This window comes from Notolabrus celidotus, chromosome 10 (assembly GCF_009762535.1).
Source record: "Notolabrus celidotus isolate fNotCel1 chromosome 10, fNotCel1.pri, whole genome shotgun sequence".
Classification (NCBI taxonomy): Eukaryota; Metazoa; Chordata; class Actinopteri; order Labriformes; family Labridae; genus Notolabrus; species Notolabrus celidotus.
In genome coordinates, this window is record NC_048281.1 from 7812339 (window position 1) to 7836304 (window position 23966).

At 41.5% G+C, this 23966-nt stretch overlaps 1 protein-coding gene across 1 annotated transcript in view; it reads right to left on the reverse strand.

Moving 5' to 3' along the window:
• Positions 1 to 23342, reverse strand: part of tns1b (tensin 1b) — a 101617-nt gene extending 78275 nt beyond the window's left edge. Inside the window, exons 1-2 of the mRNA XM_034693520.1 lie at positions 23065 to 23342; positions 3845 to 3883 (exon numbers count right to left, since the gene is read on the reverse strand). Of these exons, the coding sequence (XP_034549411.1) occupies positions 3845 to 3883; positions 23065 to 23085 (60 nt within the window). The 5' untranslated portion in view covers positions 23086 to 23342. The remainder of the gene's footprint in view (positions 1 to 3844; positions 3884 to 23064) is intronic.
• Between the last annotated feature and the right edge of the window lie 624 nt (positions 23343 to 23966).

Genomic DNA, 23966 nt, shown 5'->3' on the forward strand with positions numbered 1-23966 from the left:
TATTTGTGCTGCTGAATTACAGCTTGGCGTGCAGACGAGCACATCCTTATAAAGGTCATGGTCAATGCAGCCGGAAATGTCTCACCTCACTTAACTGCAACACGTCAGTTTATGGGATGACTTCATAAACCTGCAGTTTACAAGCCGCTGTTCACACATCATGCAACAACGCTAGCTGAGAGCCTGGGTTATTTTTAGCCACATACAATTCAAGTGTGTTTACAGTTTATGTAAACAAATTCAAATAAGAACGTTGTGTGTTTTTTAGACTTCATAAGACTTGATTTATTTAATTATGGACACATAAGTCCCAAACCTTTCTTAGACGTCCTTAGGTCTTATGTAAGAAATACACACTTCATAATGATGATTCTCATGATGTTAGTAACACTAACACATGACACCACACTCTATATTAAACATGTATTTTGTGGTCTACTTTGTGCATTCCCAGAGAGCTGGGATCATACGGTGTACGGTAACAGGATACGTGGTTGGTGCTTGTATACACAGAGTAACACAGGGCACATCAGGGAAATATGTGTGGTTCTGAACGCAGCACTAATTGGACCACATCTAGACCATCTTTGCCCTGCAGTTACTCATTACTCAGCGATGTCCTGGATCTGCTCCCCCTCTGCACAAGAGCTATTAAAAAAAGGAGCTGGATGACGTAGGTGTTCGTGGGTTTTGGAAACGCAGAGAGTGTGTGCCAGTGCTCGTGAGCACATACATTCTTTCTGTGTGTTTCTGAGAGGAATGCATGTTCAGATGTGAAGTCTTCCTCACCTGATTACCTATTACTCCTCTTCCTCAACTGACCTCATCCTGGCTTTGTGTTTGTGCAAAATAAAACATGCTCCTGGCTGCGTCGGCTCCACATGAGGGCATATCTGAGGAATTCTCCCAGAATGCTTTACACCAGGCCGGGCATGTCCAAGAGCGGGGGTCTGGTTTTGGGGTAGTCATTCTGTTGGCATGACTGGACGGGGTCTTCCATCAACACATCATCAGTCAAACCAAACAAGCTGCCAGCTGACATCACCTCCACACAGAGGGGACTTTTTCATTCCAAATCCCCCCTGTACCTCAGAGCTCACTGTATTTACCTTAACTCGGGACTAAAGCAACAGGTGTATATTTTTACTCATATTACTTTCATATGGAAGTGAACATGGATCTACAATGGTCTTGTTTCTTTCAGTTTTTAAAGCAGCAGATCAGAGTTGTGACTTTATTGACAAAACTCTGTGAAAGTAGACAACTTCTTTCACATATGCAAAACTATTCCTGATGACAGCAAACAAATGCTCCTTACAGCAGTGAAGCTTCCAGAACAAAGAAACTCTTCCCAGTTCAGTGGCATGTCTGCATTTCTAAAATAAAGAGTGATTCATTCAAACCCTTCGCTTCGTCTTAGCTGACAAAAAACAACATAGGACTCCGTCTGCACCTGAGTGTGGCAGTCAATCATGAGGCAGTCTGAAATAAGTGGAGGTATTCACCAAACAAGGTGCTGAGGAGGGCTGAGACACTTGTTTGGTGGCATGCATGCATGCTCTCACGTCCGCAGATTATCACCCACACACACAGCATCACACACTTCCTGTCACACAGAGTCACTGACATGGCTGAGAGGTGACGCATACTGTACGCACAAGAAGACATATTTTCTCATCTGTGTGATATGTACATTAACGTAAAGTGAATGCATCACAGCGTCTCAACACTCTGACTCAGGTGATCAGTACATGTGCATAAAGCAACTTTTACGTATAGCGACTTACGATCTTCAGATGTTCCTGAAGGCCACACTGCTGTCAGGCTGCTCGACCACTGCTGGCTTTAAAAGCCTTTTTCTTAACGCTTTATTGGCTTTCCTATTCCTCCTCTCTCCACTCTCTCTGGAGGTAAAGGTACATAAACAAATGCTTTACACCTCAGCTCGTCAGCTTTTATGAGAGCAATCAGCACCTTTAATGCAGCCATGAAGCCTCAGGAGAGACTCCTGTTGGCAAGCTGAGGGAAAAGGGGATAAAATGGAGGGAGATGGCTTTAAGCTTTTGTGTCCTTCAGCTTTATTCCTCATATTATTAATACAGATTTTGAAATGAAAAGAAAGGAAATATGTCCTATTCTTTCTTTGTATTGACTCACTGAGAAGTAGACACGGAAGTACACAATTTGAGAGACAAATGTGTCTACAGATGTCATCATCCAAAAACAATAACATTTTAGTGTTTGGTGTATAAGGAGGGTGCCCAGGGGCTCCAGTTTGGCCTAGTGGTCAGATTGCACTCCCACAGGGTCTGCTAAATGACATTGGTGTGGAAGTGTCGATTACCTGCGATGATCCTAATGACCAGCAGGGGGCGACTCCACTAGTTGCCGTAGGAAGCCAGATAAGAGTGTCTGAGAATAGGGGCTTACTTCCTGCTTGAATTTTTTCCTAGATAAACATTTTCTAATAACTTTATGGCCTCATTTGCTTTTTCTAAGTCTTCTTTGATAGAGCATGACATCTATTTTACACAGTAAGCTCCCATGAAGAGTGAAATGGGCGGTGAAATGATACTCTTAGGGATTTGGCTTGACTGTTACTGACAAGTTTTTACCCTGATGACTGAAAATATGTTTGGTTAGTGGACTAAAAGCCCCCCTAAAGAGTTGGCTTTTATTTTTTTCAGGGAGTACATTTTGTTTTATTCACCCGTACCAACCAAACATGTGTACAGCACATATCTTATGGATCACAGAGTCATCTTGTGAACTAATCTGGCGTTAATGTTAGCTGATCACTTGGTGTATGATAACTCTTCTCCCTCTCTGAAACGGTCTCGTTCGAGAACAGTCACTTCTGGCTCCAAAAAAAGATGCACAACAACCTCTCCGGAGGCAACACATTAGTCCTAAAGCAAAAAACAATGCTATCTGTAATGTAATGTGGAGTTGTGTATGATACACATGTAGGCGAACAGGTAGTGTGGCAGAGTATGTTTGTAGTAAATTCTTGTTCAATGTCCAAAACTGTTCAGGGGCTGAAATCTTGAGCGGCCCGTCAAAGCGGGAGAACTCAGCCAAAGCAGCCGCACATCTCAAACAAATGTCTTCATGTTGAAGGCATTCACTGCTCAAGCATCTGCAGAGGGTAATAACATGTTGTTGCTTGATCACTGCAGCTTTTATGAAAGAAAAACAAGACATTTTGAGAAAATATTTTCTCTGCGAGCGCATAAAAGTTCAGGGGGATATTTACTTTGGTTTGTCAAGAACCCAAAACCATTTAAACACACAACATACGAGGAAAAGAGCGAGCAAATTATCTCCAAGTCTAACACGGCTTCTGATGCCAATACCAAATAAGGCAACAGAGCAAGCGTGGTTTTTATTGCCCGAGCAAAATCACATCATACTCAGACTACTTCCCACTTATTTCAATGTTCTCGTAACCACCAAGACGTCACCATGATCTAGCAGATCCATGACTCAGTCCACAACTAAATCATTGACTGAATCCAAGCTGCAGAAACCGAAGGATGAAATAAACTGTGAAGCTCTTCTTTGTTACAGTTAAAGCAACACAGAGAAAACAACTTCCAAACATTTTCCAAAGCGAAGCCTGGTTTATTTATAAAGCCCCAAATCACAAGTTTGTCTCAGGGGGCAGCCCCATAATGGGTCATTATCTGCAATAGTACCTGCCTTGTTAGTGTGGCTGATAGAGGCTGTTAGTTTCCAGCCCAGTGTGCAGAAAAATCTGCACCATGAAGGAGCCGATAATGCCAGCTAAGCACGTACAGCATGGGAGCAATTACTAAAACAAACAAGAAAAGGTGTTTCTTACCAGCTCGTAGTTTGTCGTTGGAACACAAGATGAGGACACCTGGAAGTAAAAATAGAAGAGTCAGTCATTGTGAAATTTACTTGGAGATATTTTGGTAGACAACCAAACACAGAAATGAAATTGGAACAATCTTGCTTTTGTCACCTCTATAACAGGGTTCAGACTTAATACTTCATTAAACTACTTAACTTTGACGACCACCCAGAATTATCACCAAGATCTGCAGCTCACTTAAGATTTAGAGAAGGTTGCACCTTTGCTCCTTTCAGTGAACTGTTTTGGTTTAGTAGCCTCAAACTGTGCTGTTTCTGTGTAGCTCAGCTCAAGCAGCCACAGGCAGATATGTCAGTGGAAAGACTCTGATGGTTGTACTCAACACTACCTGCCAAGCGCCAAACAACGCCGAGGGAAAACTAGAAAGTTCCTGGTGGAAGCAGTAAGGTGCTAGGAAGCTAGAAAGCAAGATGATAATGCTAGCCTTACACATTTAACATAATCCTTGGAAGCAATCATATTCAATCAAACTACAAGTACAAAAAGTGCTTGACTATATCCATGTTTGATTCAGTCAATGAATCAACACAAGTAACTGTCTGGATCCAACCAGTCTCACTATCGCAAAAACAAACTAACTTATCGAAGAAAGGTTTGACCAGCAACTCTTCTGCTTATTTAGAAAAACGTGCTGTATCACTTTAATCATCAGGTTAATGAAAGCATGTTAGCATACATCAAATTAACAGGAGAGCTTTATTTTCCTTCTTTTCTTCTGAAGCGCTAATCTTGTGTTGTAAGATCACTGTGGTATCAGCAGAAGTTAGCCTGTGGTGGGATTGCTCCAACAGAACTCATGATCTGTCATTCCCCGGGCTAATCCGATTACCATCCGACTGTTTCCATAATCATTCTGTGAGCTGGGAGCAGGAGCATGAGGGCTGAGGCTGATAAACAGGAAGGATATAATGATAATGGCCACTAACTGAAGATTCAAATGAAGTGCTTCCAGAAAAAGATGGCTGCTTGATGGGAGGGTGAAGACGACCAGGATGTCACTGCTGATATTTCTTTCCTGTGCAGGTCTGTTTGCTGTCCCTTTGTTCCTGTTTCACCATCATTTTTCTAACCCTGGCCATGGGAAAAAAGTCCCCACAAATTAAATTTCCTGCAGTTAGCACCAGCATCTTCTCTGTAGATCATTTACAGATGGCAAACATTAGCACGGGACAGCTTTTCCAGTAGGCTTTTGACTTGTTTGTACCTTTAATCTTTCTTTTATTCCTATCACAGAACGGTGTCTGTTTTAGCTTTGAAAGATTAGGCCTTGGGTTATCTGAACTGTCGACCTCTGAAAGCACCTTTCATCTTGGCTACTGCTCCACCACTCTCCTTATCCAGGACTAATTGTGTCATTGCAGGAACACAAGCCGTCTGCTCTGTTGGGGTCTGCTTTGTGTTACTGCTGAAGGAAGCACAACATTCCTCGTCTGCCCGCAAAAAACATTAAAACTCTGACTCTCTTTAGCACATCTTGCCTTTCCAAAACTTTATGCTTTTATTCGTTTTTTAAGCAGCTTTACTGAGTGTTGTTGGACCATAAGTGGAGCATAAGATACACTCATGCAGAACCTTTTGTGGCTTAGTTCAGTTCATATATTTTTAACTTTAGCATGCCAGGATTTTAGGTTCATTATAAATTGCCTCAATTTATTTTCATGTTTCTCTAACTTGATGTCTTGTTTCGTATTAGCTCATGTACAGAATACATTCACCCTTATGAGTCTGCAACAATGCCACAACGAAGCTCCACTGCCATCACGCTTCTGTACTTCTGCATTGATCTCACAACAACGTAATATTGGCATCCCAGTGTGTGATTGTCACATCACACAACAGCATTTCATAAGCACAGGAGATAAACACAAAGCAGGAGCTTCACATACACACATTCAGACATGCACACACACAAAGCACTGCTTCCTGCCTGCTTCGTTGGCTCACAGCAGCCATGATTACTTGAACCATTGATAAATCAGAATAATGGCTGACACAACTTTTTTGCTGGAGACTGTCAAAGAACTCAGGGTTGATGACAGAGTACAGATATCCAAAGTCACAGAGGAAGAGAATACAATCTCTGGAGCACAGCAAGAGGGGGAGTGGAGAAGCTAGGTGCAGTAGCGTGCAGCAATAGCAGTGTTTTTTTAAACTGTATTTGAAACATAGCTAGCGGTGTTTGCTAACAACGAGAGCAGGTGGAAGGAGCCTCTTCTGCTATTTTTGGTACATCAAACCAGCAGAGCAACTCTGTGCATGTCAAAATAGTGTTATTAAGAATAAATGCTCGATGCATGTACACACACATCTTAATTGGATCACTTTAGCGTCCATGAAAAAGTGAAGTTGGAATCTATAATCAGATTTTAAACAGGTTGAAGACAAAAATGCACATGTAAACATAGCTAGTGATCCCATGTCTACTCTAACACCTCTGTTGACACCTCAAAAGTTGTAGCTCCACAGAGGAGGGACAACTCTGTCCCACCATCACGCCTCTGTGACATTTGTATCAGTGGTGGGATGTTATATGGTTTTAAATATTGTGCCTTCAACTGGCAACATGAAAAGGGCATTCGTATGGATCTCAAAGCAAAAAGACAATAATGCTTCCACAGACCACAAACAGTTTGTGTGATTCAAGCTTTATCTGACTGGACAAACAAACCGTGCTTTAAGTTGTTTGCCTGTTCCCCCTGCAGGGCTTCAGTTTGATGCTTTCAAACCAAACAAGTACCACTGCAATGTTCAGACAGCTGATTAAACTCACCATGTTGAGGATTTGTGAGTCATCAGGACTCTCTTTTATAGCTGTGACTCCATCTACAAAACAGGAATGTTAACTCTAAACAGGAAATTCTCTTTATCAGATTTCATTTTTTCGTTCCGTTTGTAGTAGAAGCTTCTGATTCACTGATATCAAAAGAAGCACTGTAAAATATAAGACATCCAACACTGGCTGTTAGAAGTTTCTTTATACCAGTTTGCTTGCAAAAAGGGACTCTTGACCTTATTGAGGACATGTTCAATATCTTCAACCACATCTAGTTGTGGAAACAGTTTAAGACTGAGAGCCTTTTTACATGTTTTAAGTAATCAAAATGTTCCTCAGTGACTGCTCTCTGTCACATTAACCTAACACCTCGTACATATCAACAACCCTCTTGAACGATGGTATCTCAGTGGAATGCGTTTCTGTTTTCTGAGAGTTTGGTCTGGCCTGGTGTCTGAAGTCGACAGGATACTGTATCTCTGTCTGGCTCAAATCGCCTCCATAACAAGTTATTCTAACCCTCCCATCACCCCCGTCCTGCACCAGCATCCTTATCACGCCACGCACAACGACATGCCGTTCTTTTCTCTGAGGCCCCTCGCTCCTTCAGGTTCAACCCCCCTCTCTCCCCCACAAGCCCAGACTCCTCAGGCCTGGTCAGTGTTCCCACCTGATGCAGACCCAGACCTGCTGACAGCCGGTCCACCTGCAGTCACAAACCCTTGAGTGTGTTTGCATGAAGATCAGCAGCAAGTTCAAACTCTGGTTTAGGAAACCATAGGATGACTGTGTCCAGTGAAAAGTCTCTGAAGGTAACCATGAAAATAATGGTTTCTGATAGAATATAAAAGGTAAGGATGTAATGATTGTGAAATCAGAGCTAATTTGGACATCAATGTTTATTTCATTACCAATTCTTCATGTCTGATTTTAAAACAAGACATGAGAGTTCAAGTATAAAAAATTGTTCATGTTGGTCCCTCTTCTTGAGATGTCACTGGAACATGTCTTCCTAACTTCTCTTATCTTTCTCAGACTGTTATACTTCCACAGTGTTCACACTATCTGTGACATTTGACCATAAAAACCAAACACACATGTACACAGCTCCCATTACCCTCTTACATCATGCCAGAGTTTGTTCAATAGGTGACTTCTTCAGCCCAGAATGAAACCTCTTCTCTTACTTGACGTAACACAACAGACACAAATAAGCTACTGACATCAGTTCATGGCACAATATTTGCTGATGGCAGATGTTCATAGGGACGATATTGGCTGATACCAATGTTTACCTCATAAATCACTGCATGCGTATATGTATTCACAATAAAGCAGGGCATGCTTCAGCATATGGCTACTTCTGATACCCTACACAACTATCTATAGAATAGGAGAGACACGGATCAATTAGTGTCCACTCTTGTCCTAATCTTTCCACTTCTGATGATGTTGACCACAAACACAAAAACACGAGACGATACCCTGTACTTGTGTAACTTTTGCTCTGAACACAATAAGAGACTTCCAGCGTTGACTACCTGTTTTGTGAGCTGCATTGTTCACAACTGTACTTAAGATAGAGAATGCAGTGTTTTCTAGCTGAATCTGCATTCAGAGTTTAAATAAAGATCAATCATCATCAGGGGACTGTCACTTGGCTCTCATGTTGCATAATGGCCAATTACATTCTGTGTCTTTGCTCTCCAAACAGACTGTTTTTCTGTTCACAAACAAAACACAAAGATACCTCTGGGACAACAAATGCAAACCAAAAAGCTTTAGACACCAAAACAGTGTCATCTGCATACAGATCTGTTTTCTGATTCGTTTCTGAATCAGTAAGTTTCATCAGGAGCCTTTGTGTCAGATAAATCTGGACTGCTGTCTTCATGACTCCTCTCATAGTTTCCCTCTTGGACAAACATTGGTTCCAGTAAAGTCCCTGAGTTGATGCCTATCTGCACCACCATGTGGATTAATACAAGAGATCTACCAGTTCATTCAAAGATTGAGATAAACTGTTGGATTCACCGTGAGCAATTTATGTTGGAAATTAAATCAAGGTTAGGGAAAAAAAAATTGGGATACTTTACAACTAAACAAGGCAAGAAAACACAAAGAGCCACTTCATGAATGACTCTCCTCTGCAAACATCAATGACACTGGCATCTGACATTTAGCTGAATGTCATGTCTAACTAAATTCATACTCATTATTTGTGCCAAACAGAGTTAATCGTGTTTTTGATAACTTGAATTCCAAGTTAGCCGATGACGCCAGTATAATCAGACTTCTGATGTGCGGTCAGATTGATGGAGTAGGTAGTCTGCCCACATCAGAATAGCTCACATTCTCACTCACGCTAAGCAGCCGTGTATTAATTTATTGCTTGAGTGGGTCTTTGTACTATTTCAGGCTGATAGAGCGGTCACATCTAAGATCTACCACCAGCCACATTTATCCAAAGTCAGGCAGCAGGTTAGCACTTAGGGTGAACCACTGATCCAGACATTTGTCTTATTTTTTCGGAGTTTGATGATAATGATAATAATAATTTGATTTGTAGAGCACTTTTCAAAACCAGGTTACAAAGTGCTTTACATGGGCAGCAAAATAAAACAATGATGTCAAGATATGTAATTTTTCCAACATTTTGGCTTATGTAATTTAATTTGTCAAAACAAAAAACACTTCCCTTCAGCCTCCAGTATACATTGTTGTTGGTGCTACTCAGAAAATATTACCTATCTATCAGAGATGTGCACATAAGTACACTAAATTATAAAACATCGTCAACCCTCGTCAGCACCAGAATTACTGGTAAGTTTAACTAATTGTTAATACTTTTAGAGCATGGTCCCAAAATGCTGGTTGTATATGGTGTCTCAGCTGTAGCTCAAATTTCTATTTGACTGACGAGGACAAAAGTTGCTTCGGGACATCTTTACTATCTACCGCAGTAAACCAAGTTGGAAAACATGATGAGTATTTACCTGCATGCTATCAGAATGGTTGCATTGTAACTGTTAGCTTGTTATAATGCAGATATTTGCATTCAGTTCAAAGGAGCAGGGGTCCTAAGTTTAGCCCCACAAAGCTGTCACATGGCTGTGGATTGTTTCTGTGCATTTCAGTACAAACGGTCAAAAAGTGCATTTCTTTTCAAGTCTTTCTTGATGTAGTGCTTTCATAGCATGCCTTTTATGTGAGTGTATATTTAAGCTATCACAAGACAGGATCAGAACATACCACTGGCTTATAGACCCATACTTAAATGTATATTTTTACATCTGGACCCAGCACGGAAACAATCCATGAAAGTAAAAGCAATGGACTCAGTGTTACCCACTTCTTCTGAATCACGTTTGTGTTTTGATGAAAAGCGACACAAAGTCTTTGTCCGTGCTCTGCGGTGCGTGGGGAGGAGGCCTGGAGAGAGTGTCTGTTGATGCTATCGGGAGTATTCAAATGAGTGTAATATAATAAAGAATAATTGTGTTGTTGCATTCCGTACATGCTTGTGTTAACTGCATTAAACAAGGGCCCATTTCCTGCAGACAAACGTCCATGTCAGACGTCTCTGGCTTGCAGGACAGCGTTCACATGCAGTCAGCTCCCTGCTCACTACTGACACACTCCAGACACAGTAATGTTATGCAACTGATGTCAGGCTCCTAGGTCTTATTATGTTAATGCGCCCTGCTAATGACGTGAGCAGTTCAGAGCCATGGATAAATTATGAATTCAATTATTGTTTCTCTGCCATGCTTTTGTCTCTGAATCTCAAACTTTTTATTGGAAGATCATGAAGCAGAGAGATAAATCCTGTCAGTAAAGCACATCCAAAGCAGTAAATGATTGCCATGCAGGTCAGTTAGTTTCTACCGTGGAAAAAGAGCGTGGGGGCCGTCTCTCGGCCCTCTGTGCTGGCATATAAACACACAGCTGCCCCGAGTGCTTTTATGTTTATCCAGCTCCTTGCATCTGGCACATCCCAGCAGAACTATTCACTGTGCAAATTCAATTTGTGAGCCGTAACCGGTAACAGAAGGCCTCACTGCTGCCGTGATGCTGGAGTGTGCCAGAATGCAGGTTTGTATGGACTCGTTGGGATGTTATCAAAGCAACAAGGAATGATGGGAAAGCTCAGGTCCAAGCGCCTGTGCCCTATCACTATGTGTTTATTTGATTCTCCATCTGTAATCATTTATTTTTAACAATTACGTTGCCTCTACTGAATGATCATCCTAAAGAAACTTGTCGCTTTATTCTACGTTACATCCATTTCTCTCTCCCGCCTGTCGCTAAAAAAGATAAAGCTTCTGTTTTTCTGAAGAGAAATTTTGAAGAATCTCAGATTTATTGAGCCGACTGGACTTCAGGACATGAACACAGCTGAGCAGCAGTCTCCAAACACTGTTCCCTGTGTCAGTGCGGCGGATTTATGTTCAGAGCTTAAGAACCACTCCAGGAAGGCAGAGCATGAGCGTGAGCATGAGCGTGAGTGTTTAGTGTCTTTTTTATGGTGTATGTAAACATGAGTACCATGAGTTCACAGTCTTCCATACACTTAAAACTCAAGAGCAGAAACTTTGAGTTTGTCGAGCAGTCACTGAACAAACAGGAAACAGTTCAACTATTTTGATCATAGTTTAGGTGATGTCTTGAGTAAAAATCGAAACTTACTGAATTTAGAACTTATAATAATGCTGTGATTGTAGCCAGGATATCATGCAGGGGTGTGTGTTCCACCTGCTTTTGCTCGCCACACTTACGGTTTTTACTGTAAACACCCAAAAGCTACTCAAACATTATCGGTCGATACTTCTCAGACAACAAATGTACAACAAACGGAAAACCAGAATGCTGAAAATGAAAACCCTGAGTACAGATTCTACATTTCTTGTAGAGTTTATAAATAAAGATTAGTACATAATCTAAGTGTAATAATCTTGGAATTAATTCAAGTATCCATAAGCCTTACAAAGATTCAGATCGACATCACTGCAGAAGCAAATCAAAAAGAGATAAAACTGTTGTCGATCATATAAACGTCAGGATAAAAAGCGTGAAAAGAACACACACTTTCTGTTCTGAACGTGTGAGTAACTCGAGCTTCAGAAGAATCTGACAGCCTCTGTATGTCCCTGCCATGTTTCTTCTCCATGGCTGGGACTCAAAGCGGCCCCTCGGCCGACCCGAGTGCCTGTTCAAGCTCAGCCCGGCTCTGTTGGACAGGAGTGACGGCGCGCAGAGGGGAGAAGCTACGGCTTGTTTCTTTTGTTCCAGAGTTACAGCGGGGGTCACGTTCCCTTCCCAGGCCCTTTCAGCTAAGAGCCAGTATTTACCAGCACGCTAATTTACACATTTAGCATGGCTCTCACTGTCTGGCACCAGGCCAAGTGGTGAAGGGGATCGTGAGGGAGGGGGGGTGGGCGTGGGCGAGAGAAAAAGGCAGCCATGGAGAATCAGTGTTGAGGGGGGTGAGAAGTTCCTTACTCAGAGAGCTGGTTGGATTTCCTCTCCTCTGTGCAAACTCTGCCAATCCCTTCACAGATCATCCTGCACTGACGCCACTCTTTGACATTTGGAGTAATTTGCTTGTTTGCTGTCTTTTCCAGACACAGACGAGAAGATCAATAACCATTTTTCTGTATGTCCGCGCAGCACAGATGTCTTGGGGGTGTTTTGCTTAGCTACAAGACAAGAAGCAGGGGAAACGTTGACGTCTGTGAGAAATGAAAGAGGGTCTTTTCCAGTGTATCTTAGTGACAATGTTAAGACAAAAACATTTCTCCAAATGATGTCATTGAACATCTGCTCACTCGCAGGGGATATAAGCAACAAGAAAAGTGTTGTAGGATGAGTGTAAGCCAAGGAAAGTGGAGTCAGTCAGGGAAGAATGAAGAATACCTCCTTCAGACATGTTTGAAAGAAGACAGCCTCACAGTTTAAAAAGGGAAGACATTATATCCATCTGTTATTGCTTCTTCATAAGAAAGTTATCTCTATATTAAAACTCTCACTGTGCATACATTTGCATACTTTTAATTCTAAAGTAAGAAGCTCCTGTGAAGAGTGTTCAGCTTCTAATCAAACAGACTGAGATTTATCGTCAGTTGCTCACTTTTTTATTTGAAAACACGACTTACACATGAAGTGGATGAGATCAGCAAAGAGATACATCCCAAATGCCCAAAGAAACAATGTAAGGTGCTTAAAAAACTGTACACTGGTGGCTGATTCCTCTTCGAACTTCAATCTAAAGTACCAACAAAAGAAAGTTTGCACAGAAAGCTATAAGACGTCTGACGGCTGCAACAGTCAAAATAGTTCATATTGATTTAAGTTGGCGTGGCACCTGGGCTAGACATGCCCTTCTGTTTTATACACGGGGCACCAAAAACATTTCAACCTCTAACTACTTAATGCAAGATGGCTTCTACGTCTTAGGAGTCTATGGAGGGTTACAGTTTTGACATCACACACACGTTGGTTGCATAATGTACCATAGATGGCTTCAAAACAGCCCTACATACAAAACAGAGAAACAAGTCTGTACATTTGCACACCTGGTCCGCCATAAAAGACAGACTTTGTTAAGTTAGATGATGTCTTCTGCATCTAAAACAATTGCTGGGTATGCCACCTTGCATCTTGCATTGGAAATTAACAACAATGCACAGCTATTTTTTGGACATAATGTTTGGCACTAAAAGCTGGGACACACACATTGTTCTGCGAAGTGAAGCAACAATAAGAAAAACATTTTTCTGGGCGAAGAGGTCCATAAAGCTATAAAGTTTAATTCTACCCTTCAACCACAGGACTGACTGCCAGGGCACATCTGAGTCCCAAAACTGATTGAACATTTTGATGTATGTCTTCCACTGAAGCCTTAAACACACAGAAAAATAACCACATAATATGATACTGTGGTTATTACAGTTATTGTGGTAACTGTGCACATAATATTTAACATGTTAGAGAGCAGGAATTTGCCACAGGCGTAGCCATAATCTTATATCACTGTACTGTGCTCTTGAGGACAGACAAAAGAAATGGGATGTCATTATCTCACCACAGGGTCCACTTAGTAGTTGCTCTGGAGCTTTCAATCACACCATGTGACCTCATCAGAAAAATCTTTAATGTTCAAATAAACATTTCTCTGAGCACTTTACACATAAGGTTCCAGAGAGACGGAGCACAGATTAGTCCTGATCTCAGGGGAGGATAAATCACAGCTCTCCATTAATTTTGTAGCAGGCTTTCCTTTTTACTTTTGTCTGCAAACAAACGACAGAAAAGTTACACAAAAGCTGTTGTGTGGTGCGATGCAACACCATGCAAGCGGGCATGAGTAACAAAGTCTGACAAACTAAATTGTTTTCTATTTTAGTGGCTTAACTAGCTGTAAGCAATACAACACTGAGCTACATGATATGATATATAAATCAAATGTATTATTATTATTAGTATGATTCAACGATGGATGTGGCTCCAATGCTCTGTTTCTATTTTCATTCCTATCGCTTGCATCTACCTTGATGGAGTTAATTCAGGACGTTTTCTTGTATTATACCTCCTCGTGTCACAGTCTTCAAGGCATTGGAAGATTTCAATGCTTGTTAGCTTCTTTAAAAAAGAACAGAAGTGTATATTTGACCGCTGCTAAAAGATGCAACACAATGTCTGACACTCACGTTGTTAGGACACAATGTAAGACTCGAGAAACCAGAAAGAAGAGGAAACTGTGGGATACTAAGGCTGTTTCCGAAATCGCCTACTATACTAGCAGTACATACTGATATGTCCAAAATTCAGTATGTAGTAAGTAGTATGTGAACAAGAGCAAAATCTGCAGTATGCCAAAACTCCCCGGATGTCTACTGATTCGGGAAAATATCTCAGTATGCATCAGACCAGTCTGCCTCGCGTACTGTTTCCCATAATGCACAGCGCTCATTCTGCTTTTTCTTTTTCCTCATTTTTTGACGGGAGGAAATCCGTTTTTGGGTGCTGTGAAAGTTATCAAATTACATATAAACCACTTCCTAACTTTTTAAATCATAAATGGATGCTAAATAAGCATTTTATTTATCGGCTTCGCTGTTGTTTACTTCCGCTTTCCGAAACCGGAAATCCAGCGAAGTCTGGCTCAGCATGCTGCATGACAGATCGAACAGAACAGTCATACTACATACTAAATTCAAACGCAGTATGTAGTAGGCAATACCTACTGCCTACTACATTAGTAAGTAGTATGTAGCAGGCCGTTTCGGAAACAGCCAATCACTCAGACTGTGATCAGACTGCAAACCTCAGTGCTCCATTTTGTTTTATTACTCAGATCAGATTTTTTTGCTGATGTGCTTGTCCATGAAGGTTATTTTACCCCTTTGCAAAAAGTTACCTTGCAATATAAATCGCATTTCCCTTCCTTCTTATCTTTCTCTTTGGTAGCACAACTTCAGCCCTCTTCACACGTTCATACCTTCATATCTACAGTTTCTTTTAAACTCCCTCAGAATAAAACTCCTCATGCATGCAGCAACAGTGAAACATAAGAAATATTACGATAGGTATTATGTGACACTTAATGTATAAGGCATTGCTCTGCATCTACTTTGTATAGACTTTAATATGTATTTAAAATATACTGAAGAAAAACACTGATGCAATCTCAGATCTGCATAACCAGCTTCATGCAAGCATTCATTACAACTGCACTATGTTTCCAGCACAAATATTACTGTTATAAATATTAATGATGTGCCCGGGAAGGCTGAATCAACACTGCCATTCACAGGTCACGAACAAGCTCGGACCAAAAACTATCAAGGCCATTAAATGATCATTTCTAACATTTATTCAGCTGTTCAAATATGTCTTCAGGGTCATATAAAATAAGAAAACAATAATTAAGAGAGATAGTTAGAAACCTATTATGTACAGTGCCTAAAATAAGAGACATATTAAAAGGAGTGCACAGTAACTGTTTAGATGGAGACAAACATCTCCTCATCTTTTAGCACTCTTTAAGTCTCAGCTGATGTTAGGTTCAGGAACCTGGCACTGATGTTTCCTGTCTTTCTGTCCGACTGAGCCCCCCTTCCTCATCAATCAGCCCCGAAAAGCAAACAACAATATGAACGCTTTCTGGCAAAACCAAGGAAGCAGGTCTGCTTTCCATAAACATTCCTCTGAGAGACACGAAGGTTTGATAAGAGGAAAAAAAAGAAAAAGAAAACAACCTCTCCACCCTTTCAGTCGACTGCTGGCACACACACACACACACACACACACACACACACACACACACACACACACAGACACACAGACACACACACACACACACACACACACACACACACACACACACACACACAGACAGGGCACATATTTCACATAGTGTTCACATGGATGCTCAGTCGTATGGAAACAAACCGCAGCTCCAGTGATGTTTTTAATTGATTTAACAGAAAAACCTACTAATTTCATGCTTTGACTGTCGCCTGAACACAGAACTTTAACTCTTACATAATCTGACAGCTTTCATTTTTATTGGCTGAAACATTATAAGGTTGAGTGTGCCAATTTGAAGGGTAGCTTTTCATAATATTTACCACTTTCCCAGCAAACTCAAAAAGACTTTGACAGAAGATTATCTTCACCCTTATCTTTTGTTACAGAAGCAAAGAGTGGGGGTTACATGTGATATATCTGAAGGTTTAGGGATGAAAGACTGAGTCAAAGTCATACAAATGTTATCAAATCTGATATTAAAACAATATGTAGACCTTCAGATCACAGCCTGGAGCTGCTTCTCTAAATATCTCTCGTTAAAGGAACTCTATGTATATTTTTTTGGCACCACACAGGTTAAAACAAAGAGTTTGCATCTTGTTGAAGCTCATCAGTCAAAGTGAAATGTTAAGTCCAAATTGAAATTTCAAACACGTCAGAGTCTGAAAAGTCATGCAACGATAGCTCAATGGGTTAGAGTCCATGAAACTACATCATCCACTGGTGTTTGAAACACTCATTTATTATGTCACCACACATATGTTAATACACTTTTTATAAATCTATGCAAAAAAAGAGCTCCTTATACAGATGACACCACAACATTTAGAAGCCAGAGGACTTGCTCTTGAGCAGCTTATGCTCTTAACAGCTGTCCGTGCTTTTGGTTGATAGTTTGGCAGAACATCACATCTGAACATGTTTTAAAGGCTTAAGCAGATCACTGTGTTTTTTCACAAAACCTCATTAGTGCTGAAGCAACACATCTGTGTGGTCTATCTTTGAAACAATCACAGATTCTTAACACAGGATGACGTGGTTGTGGTGGCAGGTTGTTTATTAAATCAGCACGATGACACCACAGAAAAAGTAAATGGAAAGTCTATGCAGGATCATTTTCTTGTTTGGATGCATGGATTATCTGGTTAGTTCAAATAAGAGTGGTCAAGAGGAGAAGTTAACCACCTGAAGAAGCAGTTGAGGGGGAATAGATGGGTCACGTAAATACAGGATTTAAGACCGGAGTCGCTTGTAAGACTGAGAAGTCAATATTGACTTGTTTACTGTGCAACACACATGTAACATGAAGTTACTCATGTCATGTATGAAACAAAGCAGAACATACTGTATGTGCAATCATTTTCTTAGTTTTTCTGCCTCTGCCTAATTCATCTGAAACATTTACACATCAACAACCAACTGTTCAATGCTTCTTCTTTACCTGGTTCACTTTGCATTGGCTTTGTTTGCATGCTGCATATAAGCACTTCAAATGTCATTACAGTCTACCACTATTGAACAGTTTAGGAGGTCTATGGGATTTTAAGTATATCTGAGAGATCATCTTGCAAAACATCCACAGTAACCATTTTTACTATCCTCAGGAGATTTGAGTATTGTAATTGATACTTTACACTGAAATTGGAAACCAATAGTCTTCTTAATATCACATGACTGAACTGTTGACTCTGTTTCATCAGGTGAAGGGTCCCTGATCTCAAACAGAGGCTGAAATTCAAACAGGACAAAGCTGCAGCTACACCGACATACGGCATCAAAGCCAGCAAATCTCATCACACCGAACATCACAATCTGAAGGAAATCTACAAACTGGCAAACTCAAAACCCTGCACATGGCCTAAACAAAACAAACTGTCAACTGAGTTTCATTGGAGGAGCCACATTCAATAAGCATCACAATGCTTTGAAGCTCAAGTCCACCTGTGTTTAGAGGAGGCCCGCAAGGGTCAAACCAGGCTGTGTGTAACTGTAAGATAACCTCCTCTACATCCAAAGTGTGATGGTTAGGCAGCTGATAGAGCAGCCATTTCTGTTCTGTCATGCTAATTGGGTAACAATGTCATCACGTGATCTGAAAAGCCACGTCAAAGAGTGGGAACAGTGGACTTGCGTGTTTCTCAATATGTCCCTTGATTATAAAATGCAAATGTAGCTCAAATAGGTCTCATTATACCAGGCTGTGAGCTTGATTGTGTGGAGTCATTTGAAAGATTAGCTATCATTAAATGTTTCACTCTAATGCTCCTCTTTTTTAAGGGTTTATTATAAGTAGTTCCTCTATTTAAGGGAATTAGTCTGGCGGGTCCGCAGAGGCATTTGGCCTGAGTCACTGAAGGACAGACGAGGAAGAATTAATGACTGTGGGCAACTGTTTTCATTTAAAGCTCCTCCAGAGAGAAAAAAAGTGATGCAGACTTTGTGAAAAAAAATTCTCTCACATAAAGGTTTAATTTGAAGCACAATGTTGGTCAGAGTGAAGTTGAATTTGTAGCACAAAATAAAACCAAACCATTAAAGTGACAGCAGAACGTCAGCTCTGAGTGAATGGATGTGAATATATGGTCCAAGATGGTGGGTTTTGTCTAGCCAGGTGTTACGGCCCCAAAGTAGCCATTTCCAAAGGGGGTCCGGGGTTCAGTTTTACTGCAACATTGTGTGTGCACAAGCTCCGTCATACACTCTGTAAACTCCTTCCTCTGGGCTGTGACAGCAGTTTCTCATGCGGGCAAGTCCACCTGCTTTGTAACTACCTTAAGTGAAACATTACATTACGCCCTTGAAATGTGAAGCTTTTACTGTACCCTTATTGGATGCTATTAATTATACTAAAAGCCCGGCTGTAAGGCATGATGCTTTGGCAGAGCTATAGGTTATTTATGTTGCTAAAGGACTGCAGGTCTACTGTATGTGCCAGCATTTAGTCTAGAGGACAAAGGGTATAAACAAACTGCTGTGCAGACATTACAGTCCTTCTGCAGAGCCCTTTGTGCAGATGGAAGACCAACAATGCAACATCATTTGTATAACATAAGACCAGATGTGTATCAATATATGTATTGATTTATCCCATGCAAGATATGCTAACTTTGTTCTTGAAGATAACAGAGAGAATTGTCCCACTTGAGTATGTTTCAGTGTACCTCAATGCCCTTGAGTCGAGAGCCTTTGCCAAGTTTTCCATCCATCTATCTATCTATCTATCTAAAGAATGACGTATGGAGAGTTAAGGAAAGTGGAGGAACAAAAGAGGACAGAACAGATCTGACAGAAGGACAGAACAGGGGGAGGGAATTCACAAACAGAGTAAAGGAAATAAAGGTTTGGTTTAGCAGCTCGTCCAGCTTTCCCTCTTGAGGTTTCTGCAGTGATGATAAAATGAAACAAAGCTTCCACTCTTATAAACAGGACTCTTAAAGACAGGCATTCATCACAGTGACAGCCTGAGTGTGTTCTGTAATAATGAGAAAAACAATAAAAAGCAATACATAGTAACGGAAGAGGTTCAGCGGTGTCTGCAGGGACTCAAACGCACACAGACGCACACTCGCACACTCACCAAGGAAGGATTACATCAGCAGAGAAGCATGAGAATTCATGCTGCTGGTTTTATATGGTCATGGACCGCTGCCTTAGCTCTAATCCCAGAGACTCTCTCACACACACACACACACACACACACACACACACACACACACACACACACACAGACACACACACACACACACACACACACACACACACACACACACACACACACACACAGTAAGTCACTCAACACACACCTTCCCAAACTGCCCAGCCTCGTCTTATAGTACATGTATGTCTGTCCTGGCTGCATTTGTGGTTGTGTGTGTCTGTGGTTATGCATCTATCATGAGTTGCCTGAAAGAGGGGAGGGGAGGGGGGGTGAGTGGAGCACTGCGTCCCTGGCAGATGGTAATGATGAAAAATGTCTCCTCTGAAATCCAGTCCGGTGCAGGCTCGCTGCCAGAGGATGTTCACAGTTCCCACACGAGTGATGGTTACTGCCGCTGTCCACGCAGGACAGAGTGGCGTTACGTTTATGTTCGACCAGAAATGTGTCCAAGAAATGTACGCCTCACAGACATGACAGAAAAAATGATGTTCTAATCAATGTTATAAATCAAGGAGGGGGGAATCTACAAAGAAGTATCGCTCCCTGGTGTATGAAACATTTTAGCACCTTTCAGTGAATTGTTTTGGTTCCACTGGAGACTCACTGCTCGTGACAAGTCCATTCCTAGAAGTAGCAGACAACAGAGACCTGCTGGTACACTTCCTGCTCATCACCACACAGAGGACAGACACACAGACACAGTTAGGATCTGTCTGGTGAACACAGTGGAGCATTTAGCAGCTTTGATTGAAATATTTTCCTCATGAGTTGATACAGACCTAATCTCTATAAACACATTTTACATATAAACACTAAACCTGTATGCAAGGGACAAGATTTTAAGTGATGGACACTCTCTGGGCCCTTCCTGACCAATCCTGCATGAGCAAGCTATAGTAGTTCTTTAGAAAGTGTTCTGTGTTGGGAGCAAAAAAGGCAAAAATATTGGCCGAATGCAACACTGACACATCTGTTATCATTCGATGATAAATTATGCTTTATCATATATAAATATATATATATATAACGTTGAGAACAATACAGTTCTCAGTGTCTTCAGCCAAAGTAAACACAATTCTTGTGTCACACATTTGATAGTCCGGCTGTGAACAATAACCAGTTGATGGAAGAAGAAGTCTTGGCTCGTATGTTTCATGTCATTAATCCAGATAAGAGCGTAAGATCCAAAATATTTGAAGTTGCTCTCTGAGGCTTAATCATCAAATGATAACTAATGAGATTTTACTGACAGAGACTGAGAATAGAAACTAAATTCCTAGTGTTAATCAGTTTTGGCATAAAAAGTAAAACATGTATTTACTCGCATTCACATCATCCATTGGTTTCTGAGGAGGGGTTCTGAAGCCCAACAATGGGGGACACATTATTTGAAATGCTGACTCAACCTTACTTTGGTTGCGCTAACAGATTTTCTTTGTTGGAAGCAAAAAGAGGTGGAGTTAAGGTGAGCATTCAGCCTCCTAGCTAACAGCTGCAATGTGCCAGCCTGTCAATCAAGTCAGCCTTCACGCCTTATTATAAAAAGGTCATTATAATATCTTCAAAACCAAAAGGTTGTTTTTGTACCAGGCTGTAAAGATGGGCTTTTCAACCTGAGTGTTGGCAAAGACACCTGAGCTTTCAGAGCCAGCCCTTGTGGACATTCGAGGAACTGCACCTCTGCAGTGGCTTCATTTTTTAACATCAGTTAAATGATGCTTTTGTAAGACCCTTTGGATTGTGCCAAAGTCAAACAAAAAGATTTGTACTTATCATGCAATCCTTATATCTTGTCCCCGTGCAGAAGAGAGGCCTTGTTTCAGAACCTTAATGTTTGGTCTGTATGTCTTCATGAAGCTGTTTTCGATCCATTAACCAAACACCAAAATCCAGTATAGAAGTTCTGGTTAGCTTTTTGATGACTGAAGCTGCTCTGTACAATATGTCATGCTGTTCACGCTGTGTTTGGAGGGAAGCTGGAAGTGACAGGACACAGACACAATGCTTGGAAGTGTGCAGAGGCCAACAGGGGCAAGTGTTCAGCCTTGGGCCCCCTAACAGGTTGACCCCTGGCATGTAACTGATTTGACTTGGTGACTTGGAGCAAGAATGCTTTTTAACTGGAACATCACAAAGAGGATGCCAGCAACAATGAATCAGTGTTCACGTTTAGCTGCATTGCGTTAAATGTGCTTAATTAAACTACAGTACAATGAGGCATCTATAAAAGCCATGTGTGAAGGACTTAATGTAATTTACTTGGTAGATATAGTTAGCTGTAATGTGCTACTGACAGCTCAACATCAATCCATTAAGAATGCAGACAGCCACACAGACAGGGCTGAAAATCACAGCTGACAGCGTACGTTACTGTCCAAGAATACGTCCTCCGCTTAAACACCATGCCTTCATTCTTTTCCTCCCAAATCTGAGGCAAATTGGAAGCAATTGCTGCTCACTCAACGTGCCAAAAATTCCCAAAGTGCTGTTGGGTTTTCTCAAGCCTAGGGCGATGTTTTCAGTGCAACAACTTTTGCAAGGTCCTATTGTGAAACACTGCGGCTGACTTCATGGCTGCAGACACAGCAACACTGAATCACTGGAGGAGGGCGAACACACACAAACTTTCTCTTTCTCATGAAAAACAGAACTCATTTTTTTTTTAGATAAAATATCACTTTTACCACAAATGTTTCTCTGTCAGACTCTGCTTTGATCTCCAGGTCACAAAGAGTTAGCTTAGCACAGTGGGATGAAAACAGACTTACACTGAAGAATCCTCAAAAGTGCAACAAATTGTTTTCAGGCATAAAGGAGAGGAGGAGAGGAAGACTGAAAACAAGAGGAGACATACGCCACCACTGTCATTCCAGCTATGACCGAGGGCCACCGACCACAGAACATGGTAAGCCGAGGAGACCACACACAGACACTGGCTCTACAGAAACAAGCAGTGCTGTACATTACACAAACACACAAACAAGTCCACACTGATACAACAAACACAAACTCCAATCCGTCTACATTACAGGATCATTTACACATATTCCTGTCATCCATATGGCTACAGAGCACAGTGCAATGTGAGCACATAAACATTTATAATGAGTTTATCATATTTCTGTACACAGACGTGCACACAAGCAATACATCTAGTGTGCTAATGCATGTGCAACAACAGAACAGAACTGCATGTAAACAGTAAATCCAAATCTAAACCACAGCAGTGCCAGGTGAAACACATGCCTGAATCAAACATCTGATATCTGTTAGAGCTTTTCTTCCAGGCTAATAAAGCAGATCCATACTGCGGAGGGTTTGCTGGGAAACCGAGCGCAGCACACACAACACTTTGGACAGCCAGACACTCAAATCTCAGACAGGCAGCAGCTGTGTTCCCCCTGTTACAGCCACACTCCTTACCTGAAACACTGCGGTGGCCATCCTGTCTCACAGAGCGTGTGTGTGTTGTCTCTCTTCCACTCTTTGGCTTTTCTCTGCCTGGCTAGTGCTGCATCGTCCTTTCCCTTTTTTCCCCTCTCTGTGCAGCAGAGAGGTTTTCCTCTGCACTCCGACCAGATGGTTAAAGCTAAATCCACTCTCTGTTACCTTGGTGCAGCGCAGAGCAGGAGGAGTGTACAAATGTGTGTGTCAGAAAGAGAGAGAGAGAGAGTTGGTGGGTGTGTGTGTCTCCGGGCTAATAGGTCTGGCTAGTCTCTCCCTCTTTCACTCCTCCTCCTCTGAAGAAAATGAGCATAAAAATGTCTAAAGAGTCTTTATGTGAGCGCAGGAGTGGAGAGAAGTGCAGCCAAAGGCAAATCTTAACATCCCACAACTGGAAACGGCGCAGTGCAGCACTCAGCGCTGAATAAGCAGGGAAAGTCTGGCTACGAGCTATAGCTATTTCCCTCTTTTTCTCTGCCTGCTTTTTCTCCTCCCTCTTGTTCAGACCATTTTCACCCTCCTCCCAAACGGGGAGACACATGAGTAACGAGGAAGGAGAGAAAATACTGAGCTGAATTTCCCAGGAAGATTTGAGCAGCTCAGGAAACAAAGGCACAGATCTTTTATTTCTCTGTCACTGTCCTTTCCCCCTCTTTCACACACGCAGTCCTTCTTCACAAGCTCATACCTCATTCTCTCCTTGTTATCAGCTTCTCAAGTTACAGGTTAAATATGAGTCCCCCCTCCTCTGCCCGCCTTTTCTGTCTCTTTTCGTCTCCCTGGCTTTCTCTCCCTCTCTCTACAGCTGCAGAGAGAGAAGGTGCCATGAATGAATCCATTGACTTCACAGCAATTCAAAGTCAAACAGTGTCAGCAGCGGC